General features: G+C 41.2%; 2 protein-coding genes across 2 annotated transcripts in view; one reads left to right on the top strand and one right to left on the bottom strand.

The window, feature by feature from the left end:
* Window positions 1–1,420: 1,420 nt before the first annotated feature.
* Window positions 1,421–10,814, bottom strand: dram1 (DNA-damage regulated autophagy modulator 1). Its single transcript, XM_076297203.1, has 8 exons — window positions 10,803–10,814; window positions 9,878–10,002; window positions 6,987–7,054; window positions 6,052–6,194; window positions 5,773–5,950; window positions 3,453–3,511; window positions 2,703–2,795; window positions 1,421–2,212 (listed from the first exon to the last, which is right to left on the bottom strand). Exons 1-8 carry the CDS (start codon window positions 10,812–10,814, stop codon window positions 2,168–2,170), a joined length of 723 nt encoding a protein of 240 aa, XP_076153318.1. The 3' UTR covers window positions 1,421–2,167.
* Window positions 10,815–11,669: 855 nt separating this feature from the next.
* The window catches only part of itfg2 (integrin alpha FG-GAP repeat containing 2), a 20,026-nt gene continuing 14,265 nt past the window's right edge, over window positions 11,670–17,430 (top strand). The window contains exons 1-7 of the mRNA XM_076296956.1: window positions 11,670–12,002; window positions 12,454–12,549; window positions 12,756–12,797; window positions 13,233–13,410; window positions 14,030–14,169; window positions 15,655–15,806; window positions 16,117–16,211. Of these exons, the coding sequence (XP_076153071.1) occupies window positions 11,907–12,002; window positions 12,454–12,549; window positions 12,756–12,797; window positions 13,233–13,410; window positions 14,030–14,169; window positions 15,655–15,806; window positions 16,117–16,211 (799 nt within the window). The 5' untranslated portion in view covers window positions 11,670–11,906. The remainder of the gene's footprint in view (window positions 12,003–12,453; window positions 12,550–12,755; window positions 12,798–13,232; window positions 13,411–14,029; window positions 14,170–15,654; window positions 15,807–16,116; window positions 16,212–17,430) is intronic.

Here is a 17,430-nt window from a genome sequence, read left to right as displayed (position 1 = left end):
ATATCCCAAGATAGCAGTCTGCTGTCACCCAACTGCTCTTTTCTTTCTTTGTTTTTATCAAGGAACAGTTGCCCTAGCCATGGGCTAGGGTTAAAGGCTACTGTATGGCTATAAGGCTATATAGACTTGGGTTCACTAGTGCACTAAATTACTCTACAAATAAGCCCAAAACGCAGCGTTTGTTTGCATTTCCACAGTCTGCAGGTAGACTCACACAGATCCTGTACCACATGACAGCATTGCTCCCTCCCCCTCATCAGCTCCACCTGTCTAGAGCTGCTTGGGATAAGGGGGTCTTGCATTCTTTCATTTTACAGTTTTTCTCGATCGTTTTGATACCTGTGTCAACTCTGACATCACATTCTCAAAACAGTTAACACCCGTGTCTGAACAAAAGCACTCTGGACAAAATGACACATTTTGCTTGCAAAAGGCTGTTACTCTCTCAAAACACTTAAAACATGCAGCAAAAGCAAATCTTGCCTTCAAACACTACAACTTGTTGCCAATTCAAAAACAGTCTTTAATCAATCATTACACACTTGACAACAAAATGCAAAATCTAGTTCTCAAAATGAGAATTTTTGCTGTCTGTTCCATTACTTTCTCATTTTTCTGGTATCAGAAAAAAACTGTGAAAAGACAAAATGTACTGAATAAAAAAATAATGTATTCATTCCTCCCAAGATGTAACTGTCATTGACATGTAAGACATACAGCAAAACACCTAGCAAGATACTGTAAATTTCCTTGAACTACAACTTTCATCGAAATAAACCTACAGTAAAGACCTTTTGTACGGTTTTCTCCACCAAATAGGCAATACAATACTTTGTCAAATGTGCATTAGATCCATACTTGCAAATAGCAACACAGAACAGACATCTCTTATGTATAATAAATGATTGCTGATTGAAGAATTGTGCAAAGGAGTTTCACAGAGGTGTATCAGAGATTCAGACTTATGCATGGAATCTATACCACCTGTGAAAAGATGTTTTCCTTTTGTTTAGCATGGGAAAACCAATAGAGTTTAGGGCTTTTGAATGACACCTGTGTTAACTGTTTTGCAAAAGGGTGTGAGAAATGTGTGAACCCAATGAAAATGTGTGAACACATTCGCAAGAGATGACTTCTGCTGTGCAAAGAAAGTAGTCATGAAGACCAAGTGGGTTCCAGTTTACTTAAGCAGGTAAAAGCAATCGAGAAAAACTGTAATGTCTGTTCATTTTGTTGTATTCTTCATACAGCAATAACGCAGTGGCACCACTCGGTTGGTGCAGCAGCAGCATCTTAAACAGATCTACAGTAGTACTTACATCAATATAAATCTTAAACTTATTTTGAGAGTTTCCTGTCTGAACTATACATTTCCTCAGGAAATGGGTTGAGGTAATTGAAAAATTGTACACACAGCATGTAGGATGATCATGTACTTTTATTTCTCCATGGCCATGTCCACGTTGCATAAAGGCTTGCGGTCATCTTGTGCTTTAACGGTCAGTTACATTGTCATGTGACATAATGAGGTTACATAATCAATTTCAGTGGTTTGAACACAAACACAGTAACTTTCAACCATAAAAAACAGAGAATATATATAAAAATATAATGCATCGATCCATTCTCATATACCTGTCTCCGTATCTCGGCTCACAGGTACAGAGTTACAGTAGAGTAGATATAATACAATGATATGACAAATATCCTGTCAGTTCCCATTGTCTGTGACACCATTCAGGACAGCTGCCCTGTGCTGCTACCGGAGCTCTACGGACGGCCTAGTCTGTTCAAGAGCACCATGTCATGTGCCTGGTTCTTCACGCCAGGAGAATCATCACTGGCCAAAGCCCATGGACTTCATGTGGAGTGTTTATGTTGTTATGTTTATGTTTATGTTTATGTTTATTTTTCGCTATGCCTGTGTGGAATGCTTTGAGTGGCCATTGTGCTATACACTATACAAATAAATACTTAGCACTGTCGAACAATATTGAGAATATTATACAAAACTAGAAAAAATCCCAAAGATATTCATGAATTTATAACACTTTGGAGAGTTTTGAGAGTTCTGCATACAAAGTACAAAAGTTTACAAAGATACCTAAAATATGTAGATTAAAAAAAAAAATCTGTATAAAAACACTATATACAGAGGATGATTGATTTAATTCTGCTCCACCAATTCAGCTTTCACAGTCATGGTAAAGCGCTGTAGAAAACACAAGAAGTGCAAATAATAAACATTAGTGGTGTTTACACAACAACAACAACAACAATATATCCTATATCACTTAAATATTAGTGACTGTATTGCATCTAAGGACTATTACAGTGGTGAAAGTAGAGCTTTCTTTCGCCAGTAGCTTTTCAATGGATGATGGATGTAAAACAGTCTGGTAGGTCATTGTGCAATCCTTTGGCCACTACAGCTGGTTCCGGTTGCCCAACTTGTGCTGACTTGATCTCTAACTGTCGGTGTGTAATTTCCCAGTTCTCCATATACCTTCATGAACAGTGTGCCATATTGGAGATGGAATGTTTGATACGGCAGCACTCAATCTCCCACTTAAACAATCTTTTCTTTCTTTCATTCTGTCTTCCCTTTCGTTTGTCTCTTTCTTTCTTTTTCTTTCCTATCTTCTTTCCTCCCCTATTTTCTTTATCTCTGACATTTGCTGTGACATTGACCCTGAACTCACCGTGAACTCTCTGATGTAGGTAAAAAAGAAGAAGACGAAGCTGAAGGCCACCATCCATTCACACACTGCACTGGCAAGATGGAGGCCATAATTCTGTCATAGAAACACAAAAACAAACACAATGACAAGTAACAAGAACAACAAGAGGCCATAATTCTGTTATAAGAATCAAAACAAACAAACAAAATGAGAAGCAACAATAATAACAACAGCCATAATCCAAAATTCTGTTATAAGAAACAAAAACAAAAACAAAACAAAAACAAGAGGAACGCCAGTATTAGCTTGAAGGCAACATATTTCCTCTTTATATCAGTCAGATGCTACAATTTCTCTGCACACCACGTGAGGGAAAATCCTTTCACTGAAACTACAGCTGTGAGCTACGGGAAAATGAAGTAGCTGCTGCTGTTATGTCACACCCAGCCTCCGCCATTGGTGTATGTGTGTGTGTGTGTGTGAATGGGTGTATGTAAGAGAGTGTGAGTGTGTGTGTGTGTGAGTGTGTGTGTGTGTGTGTGAATGGGTGAATGTGGGAGAGTGTGTGTGTGATAAAAATAACAACAACAACAACAAAGATGGAGGCCATAATTCTCAAACAAAATGAGAAAAAAAATAATTTCACTGAAGCTGTGTGCTGTGTGCTACAGCAAAATGAGAGAGTATGAGTGTGAGTGTGTGTGTGTGTGTGTGTGTGTGTGTGTGTGTGTGTGTGCTACAGCAAAATGAAGTAGCTGTTTTATACCATACCGGTTCATCTCCTTTCCAGCGGAGTTCGGAGCTTCCCACGAAAATAGCACAGATGACCGCTTTAGGGAATATTTCAGGAAAACGACAAACAACAACTAAATAAAGTAGTACACTAGACAGCAATTTCACCTCAGGTAAGGGTTAGGGTTTTTCTCAGTCATTTTGGTGTATTTCTCAGACCAGAAGTGAAATTCTCAAAGTACACTAGACATCAATTTCACCTCAGGTAAGGGTTAGGGTTTTTCTCAGTCATTTTGGTGTATTTCTCAGACCAGAAGTGAAATTCTCAAAGTACACTAGACAGCAATTTCACCTCAGGTAAGGGTTAGGGTTTTTCTCAGTCATTTTGGTGTATTTCTCAGACCAGAAGTGAAATTCTCAAAGTACACTAGACATCAATTTCACCTCAGGTAAGGGTTAGGGTTTTTCTCAGTCATTTTGGTGTATTTCTCAGACCAGAAGTGAAATTCTCAAAGTACACTAGACAGCAATTTCACCTCAGGTAAGGGTTAGGGTTTTTCTTAGTCATTTTGATGTATTTCTCAGACCAGAAGTGAAATTCTCAAAGTACACTAGACATCAATTTCACCTCAGGTAAGGGTTAGGGTTTTTCTTAGTCATTTTGGTGTATTTCTCAGATCAGAAGTGAAATTCTCAAAACTACTAGCTGAATGCCCATTTCACTTAGTCACTTGTGCACATCATAAGATAAATGTATCATTAGCTTACTTAAAAAAACAGCAAATGTGTTCGCACATCCAGGCCAGTGCTCGTATACAATTATCGGCTGTTTTCAGATGAATGGCTTATCAGTCAGATTATGCAGGTTTCTGTTGAATAGTCCAGCCCCCAAAAAATGTAGGCACTGGTTCACTGCTTGGGTCCTTACATGCAAAAGTGTTGAACTAATCTGAGTTTATATATTTTTACATTTCTATTGCACTGTCCCTGTAAAACCATGAATAACATGGTCTGGCAACAAACTGCAGTGCAAACAATATACTGTAAAAGTATAGTAAATATGATATATATTATGATATGGCTATTTGGCATGTCTGCTTTTGAAACATTGACTAAGCATTTTCGGAAAGTTATGTGCTTTTGCAGGTAATCCTGCATGGTACAGTTTGCACAAATTGTTTTGAAAATTGCACTTACTGTTGTGCAAATGTTATTGATAATGTGAGAAATGCACCAAAAGCAAGTCAGAAAAACTGTAATTGGCACATTCATTTAGTTATAGTATGCATTTAGTTATAGTTCTGTGTAATCATCATTATGATTAACTTGCATGGCATTTTATGAGGACTGTGCAAACACAGAGACTAGCGCTTTAGAGCCCAAATGAAAGTCTTAGGCGGGGATCACATTAGCCACCGTTTGTGTTGCTTAGGAACGAGACAAAACTTATTATGGTCTGGGCGTTGCGTTACGTTTGCCGCTGGCTGATGTGATCCTCGCCTTACTCTCTGGGCCTCTGAGTACGGCAGCAATATAGGTAGCGGGAAGCTACATCAAGTCGGGGACTCTGAAATGGACAAGACCTCTCCGCTGAAGTGAAACTTAATAAACAAATCATGCGACCAGTGTTAAATTCTGATCCATCTATCTATCTTTTATTAATTACAGCTTGAACTGTTGGCAAAATACGCTGAGACTCCTTAGTCTCAATCAGAGGTGCCTAAATTTGAGTGGAGGGTCGCAGGCCAAGTTATGTCACTTACATTTGAAATTTAAATGTATCAGACAAGTGACTCTGATGACAGGAGCTCCACAGCACCCATTGCCCAGTGTAAAACTGTGTTCAGATAATGAATGGCAGCTAACCCTTTAAAAGCTGTTGGGGCGGAAATGGACCTCTGAAGTTCACCTACAAAAAGGCCCCAAAGCTGCCATCTTTGCCCATATAAGGAGTTCCACATATCCTTATATGGGCAACAATGGTACCCCAAATCTCCTTATATGGGCAAAGATGGCAGAATTTGTGCTTTTTTTTGCAGGGAAACAACTTATATGATTGTTAGGAGGCAGGACAAAAAGAAGGAAAAAAAAACGGAGCAGCCATTGGACAGATCTGTTAATACTGTAGTTAAAAACATAGGTAGAGAGAGTGAGAAAGGAAGAGAGAGAGAGAGAAGGAAGAGAGAGAGGGAGAGAGGGAGGGAGAGAGAGAAGGAGGGAGAGAGGGAGGGAGAGAGAGAAGGAGAGAGAGAGGGAGAGGGAGAGAGAGAAAGAAAGAGAGAGAGACAGCAAGGCATTGTTCGCATTTTGGGATGACATCATCAGAATCCAGTGGCCATCTAAAGCCTAAAAAGGATACTTGGAAAGAGAGCCACTACAGCGATGGAGGAGATGAGGGCACGAGTCCTGCACATGGCCTTGGACGACCCATAGGGATAGGCCTGGTACGATATCCACGTCTGGAGGACGATGTAAACTACTCCGCTCAGGAAGAACAGCAAAGCCCCGAAGTCATGGACAGGCAGCACGACTGTCTCCTAAGACAGAGAAAGAGCAGAGACCGTGTCAGACAAGGAGCCAGATGCATGTTTTTTTATTGACATGAAGAGGAACGGAAGAGGAGTTACTGTCACTGTACCTGAAAAGTGGCGACTATATTCATTCCTAAACACGAGAGCAGTCCGATCCCAAGAGCAATCTTATTAAGCACTGGACGCACCCCTCCTGTCCTCTCAATCAACCGTTCAATGAATTTATACCTGGCGTACATAGTAGCCACACCTGGAACACAGTACATCCAATGTCATTTGTTTTTGTTACTTCACATATCTGAGAATGAAATACTACAAATCTGAAAATGAAAGAAAAGGGTGAACTTTGGCACTACATGATTTAACAATGAAAAATGGGAATTTTGGTTTCAATTCTGCTGCAGTTTTTTTTCCACAGCTGAAACCACCAACAGGCTCGCAGATAGTTTCCGCGCATCCACGTTCTCTGTGGGGATTATTCACAAGAGGGTTTTGTTCAGAAGAAAAGGAAGTGAAATTATGATAGACTGAGCGAACAACTCAGCCAAATGTCCGTTGCATGACAGTGCCAAAATGACATGCTAGGACTGCAACTAACTATTATTTTTGTTGATTAATCTGTTGATTATTTTCCTGATTAATTGATTAGCTGTTGGATCTACAAAATGGTGAACACATTTTGATTAATGTTTCCCTACACTCAATATTACGTCCTCAAATGACCTGTTTTGTCCACACGGTAAATGTATGGGCCCTAGGATTTGAGTAGCTCAACTATAGCATGGCCTGGGGAAAACACATTAAAGTTAAAGTTAAATTTGAATGGTATGTAGCAGACGTTTTTATCCAAAACAACACCGACTCGCAGTGGCAGGTTCATGATTCGACCCCGGGTTAAACCCGGGTGACCTTCCTGCACACCCGCATTGATAAAATGTAATACACTGTATGTTGCTGGGGAGAGAAACAGCTGTTATGTGAACGAAAGCAAGTGCAAAATATAAAGAAAATAACTGCACACATTTTAAATGATTGTTCCTACCTGCCATGGCTGTTATGGACGTCATGAGTCCAAATATACAGCTTTCTGGAGGAGTTGTCCCCGTGTCACTGAAAAGAAATCAATATTTAATTGAACAAGTAATCAGCAGTTAAAGAAAGTTAGGAGGCAAAATAGATAGCCGATTGAATAATGTGTTTAATAAACAAAGCAAATGAGACAGTGGTGTTTTGGGTATATGGCCAGTGTTCACTATCAACACATGACTGATCACTTCATCAGCTTGCTATCCATCTTGGAAGTGACATCCATCTAGTCTTTTTATATGCAGACTAGGGGTGTAAATATTAATCGATTCGTATCGATGCATCGATTATGCAGCCGGCAATTCAATGCATCGATTCGTCCGCAAGAGTATCGATTAATGTGTTTATTTTGCCGCCTGTTTGTTTGCCTATCTATTTTCAGCATCAGCTCCGACCTTTCTTTTTCTGTCTATGGCTCCGATGTAAGCGCACTACCTACTCCTAAGCTGCGGGTGGGTTTTTTTTTTTATATGCAAAGACATGAGGCTGTATAACGAAGGCTTTAGATACCTGCTCCTACATTCCGAACTTTTGTTGATTTATTTGAAACTTCATAGATATCATGTGAAAATATTGAGTATTGAATCGTATCGAATCGTATCGTGGGGAATTCTGAAGTATCGAAAATAATCGAATCATTGGCTTAAGAAATCGATATTGTATCGAATCGTCATGAAGACTCCGATTTACACCCCTAATGCAGACTAACCATACCGTTCATTGCCACTTTGCTTTTGTTTACATTTCGAGAAAACAATTAGGGGGAAATTAAGCAAAGAACCAAGAACTTACCTAGATTAATATATATCATATAATTATTAGTATTTAACATTAATTTAATTGAGCTGATATTAATTCAATACTATGTAATATCATATAATTCATCATTCTATTACAACTTTCAATCTTGGATAAGTTCACTTTTTAGCAATATCAATGCGACATTACACACTGTGCCTTTCAGCAGAGCTGAGACTGAGGACCCTGCCAAGAACAACAATGTAGATCAAAAGACTTTGACTGATAAACAAAACTGATCAACATCAAAATCCAGTGATTTCCCTTTGTGATTGTTTACATACAGCACATCATTACACTTCATTGTCAAAACATACTGCATGTGCAAATTATTGCTATATGGGAGGCTTACCTTATATAGGGCCAGATGGCCACAACATCTCCCCGTAATACAGCAATAATGTAGTTAATTGTACAAGCACTACTTGAACACACTACCAAAAGAAATGGCAAAAAGGAAGCTCCTTGCATTCCCCCCAACATTGCCATGTGTGGGTCTATGTCATTGTTTCCAATTAACTAGAGTGCAGAGTTAAACAGTGCCTAATGGCCAATAGCCATGGGTCTCTGTGTGTACAGCAGGGGAATAAAATAATATACCACCCACAGTGAGCTCAGAGTTCACTAGCAGTGTTAACAAACTGAGCCACGGGATCACGAGTGGCTTGACAGCATTACACGTTGTAAAAGGGGTAACCATGATCTTGTTTCATTTCCTTGTTCTGTCTCACCTGCTTAGAGAAGCTAACAGTGTCATTAGCCATTAAGAGCTAAGTTCTGCTCTGTCTTAGTTCCTTCTTAGTTCCCTCCTTCCCTCCTTTGCTTTTGTTTTCGTCTTGAGGCCTATAATTCCTCTTTCCATTTCATCTCCTGACATATTTCCAAAATACATAAACGTGCATGTTTCTTGGTAGTCTTTTAAATCTTCCATTTACACTTGGTGACTGTAGCCTACCAGAAAGAAACAGTTGGGTCTATTACAATTAACAGACATGCAGGAAGATGCCACAATTTGAGGTCTGACCTTCGGGGAACCAAGTGATCATTTGCATTTCATTTGCAACCATGTTTTTTTTTTTGTTCTCTTTTTGTTTTTGATCCTGTCTTGAAAAGCTTCTAAGAGACGTTTTGGCCCATGCCAGCTCACTCCACAGCTGGGCTGTCAGTGGGGAGATGAATGAAAGAGAGTAAAAATATGACTCAAGTTCAGCTGTATATCGAGAGCGTTCTCTGATGACCTTTGCTTTGCCAATTGTTTACAAAACAGGATTAACTACAGGTACAGGTGCAATATAAGCTTTACAAATTGCAACGAGAAAATAAATTCTCATATTATGTTGGCCCTTGATCAAAATGGAAAGAAGATCTTGTCCTATCTCTAATAGCCTACTGTTGAGCATGCAACAGCCTTGTGGTTAACACATTTACAACCCAAGAGCTGCTGAGATGGCCTAGGTTTCGTTGACATGTTCATGATACATGCTCTTCGTGCCTCGTCTTCTTAATAACGTTTAACAGTTTAAGTGTTTCAGTCAAGTTAAATTACTAATGGCTGTCCAACGTATTAACCCAAAGTCCAACTTTGGCTTGACAGTGGCTCCCTATAACAAGTTGTGGGGCTAAAACAATTTTCCTCACTGCATTTTCTGAAAGTGAAAACTCATTAAAATACAGACTACTATACGATGTTGGTCTACCCCATGGTGAACTGTGCCGTGCGTCCTCACACGACCCATAGCCAATCACAGCTGGAATTGCGCAATGACAATGGGAAAGAATAGCTTGAGGAGAAAACGAAACTGATTTGAACTTTGGTGGTATTTGGATTTCGATAGTTCAACCATGAAATAAAAGCAAGTAGGCTATCGGTCAGTGGATGGCATATTCTTTGTTTCACTGCTTAAGTAATAAAAAATGTAAAAAATCAACAAATGGTTGTCATAGCGCACAACTTAGGCGCACACATAAACTCGAAACAGTAACTGCTTAGCGCATTCACACACTTCTTCCTGTAACAGCAGTGCAGATAACTCTACGATATAGACTTACCTGATATAGGGGAAGATGACATCGATGTGTCCGTTTATGATTGCTATAACGTAATTAATTAGGAAAGTGCCTGAGGAGGAAATTACCAAAAGTGCTGGTAGGAAGCCCGTTCCTTCCATCATAGACTACAGGCATAGGCTATCAGTGAAGGTGTTCAAACACAGTTCTGAATACACTTGTTCTCTAAAGTCTAAAGTCTACAGCAGGTATCCCATGTCTGCCTTAAAGTGGGCTATCATGCAATGTCCACAGTAAAAGTGAGTAGCCTATGGGTTCATTCCGGAGGTCTTAATGAGCCCTCGTGTACTGTACTATTGCTTCTTGCAGCCTATGACGTGTTGCGTGGGACTGGACCAGATCTCACCTCTCTCTCTTCCTTATTTTTCTCCCCTTACAGTCACTTCCCGTCATCTGTCATTAAGGTTTTCTTTCTTTCTTTCTTTCTTTCATTTTTGCTATCTATCCAATTTAGCCTATTTAAGCTGTGGCAAGACTTCTGAGAAAATATCAGAGAAATTAATTGTGTGTTCACTGCATTATGATCATTTGCCATATTCATTATAGCCTGATCAATGGCCGGTTGTAAAAAAAAAAAAGGGGGGGGGGGGGTAAATAAATAAAGGAGTGTGGTCTACCATGTCTCTTCATGATTTGGGATATTTCATTAATAAATCCAGAAAAAAATAGAAAAAAACCTACAAACAGGAGTGTTTTGTAGACTACAGACTTTTTTGAGGACGTACACTCTCCCTCAATGGTGTAATACGTTGCTGTCTGTAAAATAAAGACCTATAGCCACATTCCGTTTTCTTTCATACAAATACGTCCGTTTCATAAATTTGCCACACATAGGATAGCCTTAATCGGACTATGGCTTTAGTAAAGCATCCATCATCTGAAGAACGTAGTACCCCTCCAAGTTCACAGAGGGCGACATAGGGCTACGGCCCGTCTCAACCACCACAAAGGAAGTACAATGGTGCGTGACTACAACGACGCCAAGCACAAACAAACGGAAATGAGGGTGGAAATCGTCAAAATAAAAAAATATATATAATAAGTTATGCGCTGCCAGAGAATGTCTAATAAGGGGAGAACTGCCACTCTCGGAAAACTTCCGGTTTCTAAACTGTTCTGAACTGGTTGCAGTTCCTTCTGTGGTTCCACATGAGGGCGCTCGTCCACGAGTGCAGAATGCATGGAGGTCTATGGAGCTGTACCCCTCAAAATCCACTTTTCTCGGGATATAATTTTTTTCCAAGTAATTTGAATATTGTTTTCGAAAGGGGAGGCAAAGAAAATACACTTGGTTGAGTATTATATTTTTTAACGTCACTTAATTGTTCTAAAAAGCCTTTCAAACGTGTCAATGACGTCATTCATTAGCACAATGCTAGCGTGTTATGGGCAACAACGACCCAACCTGTAAGAAATCAAAAGGACATAAGTACTCGTTCATTCAACTTTTGACCTATAACCCATGTTGAAGTTATACAAACTACAATCAAATCTGAGATTTGTCAACGACAATCAGGTGAAAGAGGCAAATTTAGCCGTCTAGCTCCATTGACTCCCATTCATTCTGCACTCATGGCGATCGCCCCCAGTGGAACTCTGGTGGAACTGCAACCAAAATTCGGTACAATGGGACTTAATACGGAGTGGCAAGGCTCTCCGTAGACGGGCTCTGGCGCTGCTTTGTTTGGTAACCAATGTTGGGCATTTACTTTGAAACACTGACGAATGGTAGACATTTAAATGTCACTTACTGTAACTCCTGTGGGCACACGCAGCGTATTTACATTTTGACTAGATTAGTATGTGTGTCATGTGAATAGACATTGTTTTTTTAAGGTAACGTTCGAAGTTGTCCATGATGCACACGAACGCAAATATCGCTGTAACGTTAGATCTGTGTTGAAGAAAACTGGCTATAGTATTGACTATCATCAGCTGATCAGTCAGTGACTAACAAACCCCCACCACCAGCAGACCAGCAGAACCAGCAACAACAGCTCTTCGTATAATAATGCGATCCTTGAGTTATGTTCAGCGGGTTAGTTTGGACTTCACAGGATCTCTGTTTCCTCATGCAATATGCCTTGGAGACGCCGACAACGACTCGGTAAACGATATATTGGTCACTGAGGGGCCATTGAGTTCCTTAAATTGTTGTCTGTAATAAAACAGTCTGATGTTAAGCCTATTTGTTGAACCACATTGATCACTTCTGTAGCCTATGTCAACATTTGAACACACCCCAAATAGGTTAAAATGTCATCCTTATATTTTATTCACATATGTATTGGTGATTTTAGTGCAACATAGGCTACTCTTCATGAACACAAGATTGGGCTCTAGCCTACACCCTGCACTACTTTTCTGAAGGACACTTCACGCTGTATGATTCAGCATCGACACTTAAGTGATAATGCAGAGTGCTATTTCAGGAGTAACATGACTGTCACCTCACCTAGGCTACTGACGGTCTACTCGGCTTTGCCAAGGATAAGCAACAATTATTCGGTAGACTCAAATGCTTACCCCTCTCTCTTGTGCCTTTTTTATCCCTGTAGCTGAATGAACTCGTGGTGGGCGACACCAGTGGGAAGCTATTTGTGTACAAAAATGATGACTCCAAACCCTGGGTAACGCGGTCGTGCGTGGGCATGGTCAGTTGAAGTATAAGCTGAAGAATAGCCTGTCATATATATATATATATATATATATATATATATATATATATATATATATATATATATATATATATATATATATATATATATATATATATATATATATATATATATATATATATATATATATATATATATATATATATATATATATATGATGAACAACATTTCTTCCTCCACAGTTAACGTGTGTGGGAGTAGGAGACATCTGCAATAAAGGCAAAGTGAGTATCTAGAATTGGTGTAGGCCTACTGCCAGATAGATAAATGAATGAATTGGAGACAGAAATATAATTCTTTTCAAATCTCAGTTTTGGTGTTAGGTGTAAATGTCATGTGTTTGACTTACATTCCTGCAAGTTGGGGAAGCGTACATATTCACACAGCACAATCTCCCTCTCTTCAACACCAATAAACTGGAACTGAATTAACTAAACTATTCACTTTATTTGATTTTATTTATTTATATCAAGTCATGTATCTTGCCATCTCTTAACCATGTCACATTCTCTTCCTATTTTTTCACCCCTCTTCTCCTCTCCCTCACTTCCTCTCTCTCCCCCTCACTCCTCCCCCCCCCTCTACTCCCCCTTTCTTGTTCCCTCCCTCTCTCCCTCATTTCCTCTCTCTCTCTCTTTCTACTCACCCACCCCCCTTAGAACTTTGTGGTGGCTGTGGGGGCGGAGGGCTGGTTCCATGCCTTTGACCTGACGGCGGTGGGGGGGAAGGGGAGTGACTCCGCCAGCCAGCACGAAGCACTCTTCTGGGATGAGCACAAGCCCTGCTTCACCCAGCACATCCCCGCCAACACCAAAGTCATCCTCATCAGCGACATCGGTGTGTGTCTGTGTGTGTATGTGACTTGATGGTGTTTTTGATGGTGATGGTCCCCCAGCGTTGACTTCAAGGCAGCGTTGCCTTCCCTGACCCTAGCGCCAGCAGCGCTGCCTTGAAGTCGACGGTGGGGGCCCAAACGTGTGTGTGTGTCTGTGTGTCTGTCTGTCTGTCTGTCTGTCAGTCTGTCAAGTTTGAGTTGGTATTGTTCTTTACATAGCAGATGTAGCCTACCTACAGTGCTTTATAGACGGTGGAGAGTACGTATAGCCTCCCACTATTTGCGTCTATGTGTGTGTGGTTTAGCGAAAGTGAGGGAACCAATAGCAAGGGTGTGTGTGTGTGTGTGTCAAATTTCACTTGGCATCATTCTTTATATGGCAGATATATAGGTATTACAGTGACTTAGGGTGGGTGGAGAATTCATACAGATTATAGCCTTATAGCAATTGATTGTGTGTGTATGCATTCAACTTCATAAAGTTTCAGTGTTCCAATCTGTTAGTGCTTAGCCCACTCAGTAGACACAGCTGCTGTGTGTGTGTGTGTGTGTGTGTGTGTGTGTGTGTGTGTGTGTGTGTGTGTGTGTGTGTATGTGTATGTATGTGTGTGTGTGTATCAGATGGAGATGGTCGCTGTGAGCTGGTGGTGGGCTACACTGACCGCGTGGTCCGAGCGTTCCGCTGGGAAGAGCCGTCCGACTCCTCGGACCTGAGCTCTGGCCAGCTGGTACTCCTCAAGAAGTGGCTTCTGGAGGGACAGGTAGCAGCACCACGCAAGCACCCCTTGGGGACATTTCATATATGTACATAGCTCTAGAAATAATTGAGACCACTGCTCAGACATCCTCTGATTTCATCCTACGGTGCTGAGTGTTATTCGAATGAGTTGACAGTCATATTCAAAATGAAGAGACCACTGTAAATTTGAATAATTACGGTCAACTCATTCGAATGTCACTCAGCAACTGTAGGATGACATCAGAAAAATGTTCCCAGAGCTGTGTATTAACCTCAAAGCTGAAGAAATTTAGCAAAATGATATGTTGTTTAAACTTTGGTTTATAGTCGGGAAATTGCAGTAATTTCCTAGTTCTATAGGTAGGGGATTTCCCTCAGAGGCCAATTAATAGGCAAAAACAAAATAACCAACAAAACAAAACCTTTTGTGTACTAAAAAACATCACCAACATTGCAGCCTTTGAGAGCATTTCACTGGGGTTATCAAGCAGGCTCCTCCAGAAGGCTCAGCAGTGGTTTCTGGGCAGCCGTGGCCTACTGGTTAGCGCTTCGGACTTGTAACCGGAGGGTTGCCGGTTCGAACCCCGACCAGTAAGACCAGCTGAAGTGCCCTTGAGCAAGGCACCTAACCCCTCACTGCTCCCCGAGCGCCGCTGTAGCAGGCAGCTCACTGCGTCGGGGTTAGTGTGTGCTTCACCTCACTGTGTGATAACTGTGTGCTGAGTGTGTTTCACTAATTCACGGATTGGGATAAATGCAGAGACCAAATTTCCCTCACGGGATCAAAAGAGTATATATACTTACTTATACTTATACCCCTGTCCATATTTCATTAGGGCCTCCCCATAAATGTCTCCCATCACAGCCTGAACTCTTGACTTGTTGACAGGTTGACACTGTTCGTTCAGCCCTTGTATGTTTCTTCAGTGTTGTCTTGCTGACATATTTTGTTTGGTTGATATGAGAATAGCTTCTCAGTGAACCAAAGCCCAGAAAGTCTGTCCTAATATATAGCAGTATGGTGGTAGTGTAGTCGTAGTGGCTAAGGAACTTGGCTAGCATGCACTAGTCAACAAAGGTTATGGGCTCGAATCCTGACTCCGTCCATTGATTCCTTGAGAAAGGCACTTAGGGGAGACTGTCCCTTAGGCGGGGATCACATTAGCCAGCGGCAAGCGGCAGGTTTCTATGTTTCGGCAGCGGAACGGTGGCAACGCTGGTGTAACGCTAGCATTGAACAAGCTGAGCGCAACGCGCAAAATGCAACGTGATAGTATTCAATTGACAAACCGTTTGTGTTGCTTAGGAACGAGATAAAACTTATTATGGTCTGAGCGTTGCGTTACATTTGCCGCTGCCACTTGCCGCTGGCTGATGTGATCCTTGCCTTACAGTTAGTAACTTTGGATAAAAGTGTCAGCTATTTAAATGGTACCCAAGTAAACGTCTGGCCTCTCAGGTGAAATTCTTAGTTTTCTGTCCATTTTCGGTCCATTCTCCCTGACAGGTGGATAGTCTGTCGGTGACTCCTGGTCCAGAGGGCCTGCCTGAGCTGATGGTCTCCCAGCCAGGCTGTGGCTACGCCATACTGCTGTGCTCCTGGACCCAGGAGGGGGCACCAGGGACCGGGGAGGAGGAGACTACAGCGCCCCCTACAGGGTGAGGAGAGGAACACACACACACACACACACACACACACACACACTCACACTGTATACCAACCCCCCCCCCCCCCCCACACACACACACACACTGTATACCTACACACACACACACACGCACACACACAATATACCCACACACACTATATTCCCACACGCACACACACTATGACACAAGCTGCCAGACTGGATATGCTGACCTCTATAACCTCGTCCATATGTCCATGTCAATCTCTTTTTTAATTTAACCATGTGTGTGTTGATTCTACCATGTGTGTCTTGATTGAGCTACCTGTGTGTCCTGGCAGAGAGAACCCCTCCAGGGATGTTATTCTTCACCTGACCACGGGCCGCATCCACAACAAGAACGTCTCCACACACTTGATAGGGAGCATACGCAGAGGTGAGAACATGTACACACACACACACACACACACACACACACACACACACACACACACACACACACACACACACAGACACAGACAGATGCAAACTTTCACTCGCTCACTCACTGATACACAAACACACACACACACACACACACACACACACACACACACACTTACATATTATGTATTTATCAATACCAGCTCAACAGAGATCAATACTATCAGTGACATGCAGCACATGTCAGTACGTTTGGACAGAGGCTGTCATGTTAGCTATTCTATTCTTTTGTTTCTGTTACCTTGGTAACTGCTGCGTTGCTGTGTTCCATCCCATTTCCTATGTGAAAACACTACACACAGAGTGAGAATGGGCAACTGGGTGGGTTTGCTGCAGTTACGCTGTCTGTAAAAATAATGTGCAGCACGGGCATGACATGACAACTGGAGAAACTAATGAGTGACAGACAGGTTTGGGTTGTAACTGATTACAAGTAATCTGGATTACATGATCAGATTACAAAAAAATAAGTAACTATAATCAGACCAGATTACATGAAAAAATATATGTAATCAGATTATTACATTGTCGAAGATTACTTGATTGCATTTTGTTTATGTGTTTCAGTACATAAAGGGATGGCCAAAAATACATCAGGATGTAGCCTATTTTAAAATAAAATACAAATACCGTATTTTTAAATGTATCAACATAAACTACAAAACACTGTAGTCGTAATGTATAAAAACAACTACTGTATTTTGGTATTTTGAAAATACTCAAAATACTTTTTTCAAGGAGGCATGGAATCACTTTGTACATCAGTTTTATCATCCCAAACATTTACCAATAAAACTCGAATAAAACTACATAGAATATGGAATATCACACACCAGAATTTCCAAAATGGTGAGAGTTTGGGACCACTGACCTACAGGAATACAGACAGTGCTGTGTGTGTGTGTGTGTGTGTGTGTGTTTGAGACCACTGACCTACAGGAATACAGACAGTGGTGTGTGTGTGTGTGTGTGTGTGTGTGTGTGTGAGTGTGTGTGAGAGAGTTTGAGACCACTGACCTACAGGAATACAGACAGTGCAGTGTGTGTGTGGGGGGGGGGAGTTTGCGACCACTGACCTACAGGAATACAGACAGTGCAGTGTGTGTGTGTGTGTGTGTGTGGAGTTTGCGACCACTGACCTACAGGAATACAGACAGTGCAGTGTGTGTGTG

Source organism: Alosa pseudoharengus, unplaced genomic scaffold (genome assembly GCF_046254945.1).
Source record: "Alosa pseudoharengus isolate Yale_2024_CS ecotype anadromous, Long Island Sound unplaced genomic scaffold, YU_APseudo_1.1 YU_APseudo_1.1_scf_20, whole genome shotgun sequence".
Taxonomy (NCBI): domain Eukaryota; kingdom Metazoa; phylum Chordata; class Actinopteri; order Clupeiformes; family Clupeidae; genus Alosa; species Alosa pseudoharengus.
The sequence above is the reverse complement of the archived record's forward strand: the minus strand, read 5'-3'. Positions and strand labels throughout refer to the sequence as shown.

What these genes read in the sequence shown, in the direction of transcription:
- dram1 (XM_076297203.1), bottom strand. An exon ending in GTCCATAACAGCCATGGCAG is followed by an intron (nt 6,195 to 6,986) that starts GTAGGAACAATC and finishes ACTGTGTTCCAG; the next exon opens with GTGTGGCTACTATGTACGCC. An exon ending in CCTACATCAGAGAGTTCACG is followed by an intron (nt 2,213 to 2,702) that starts GTGAGTTCAGGG and finishes TGTTTTCTACAG; the next exon opens with CGCTTTACCATGACTGTGAA.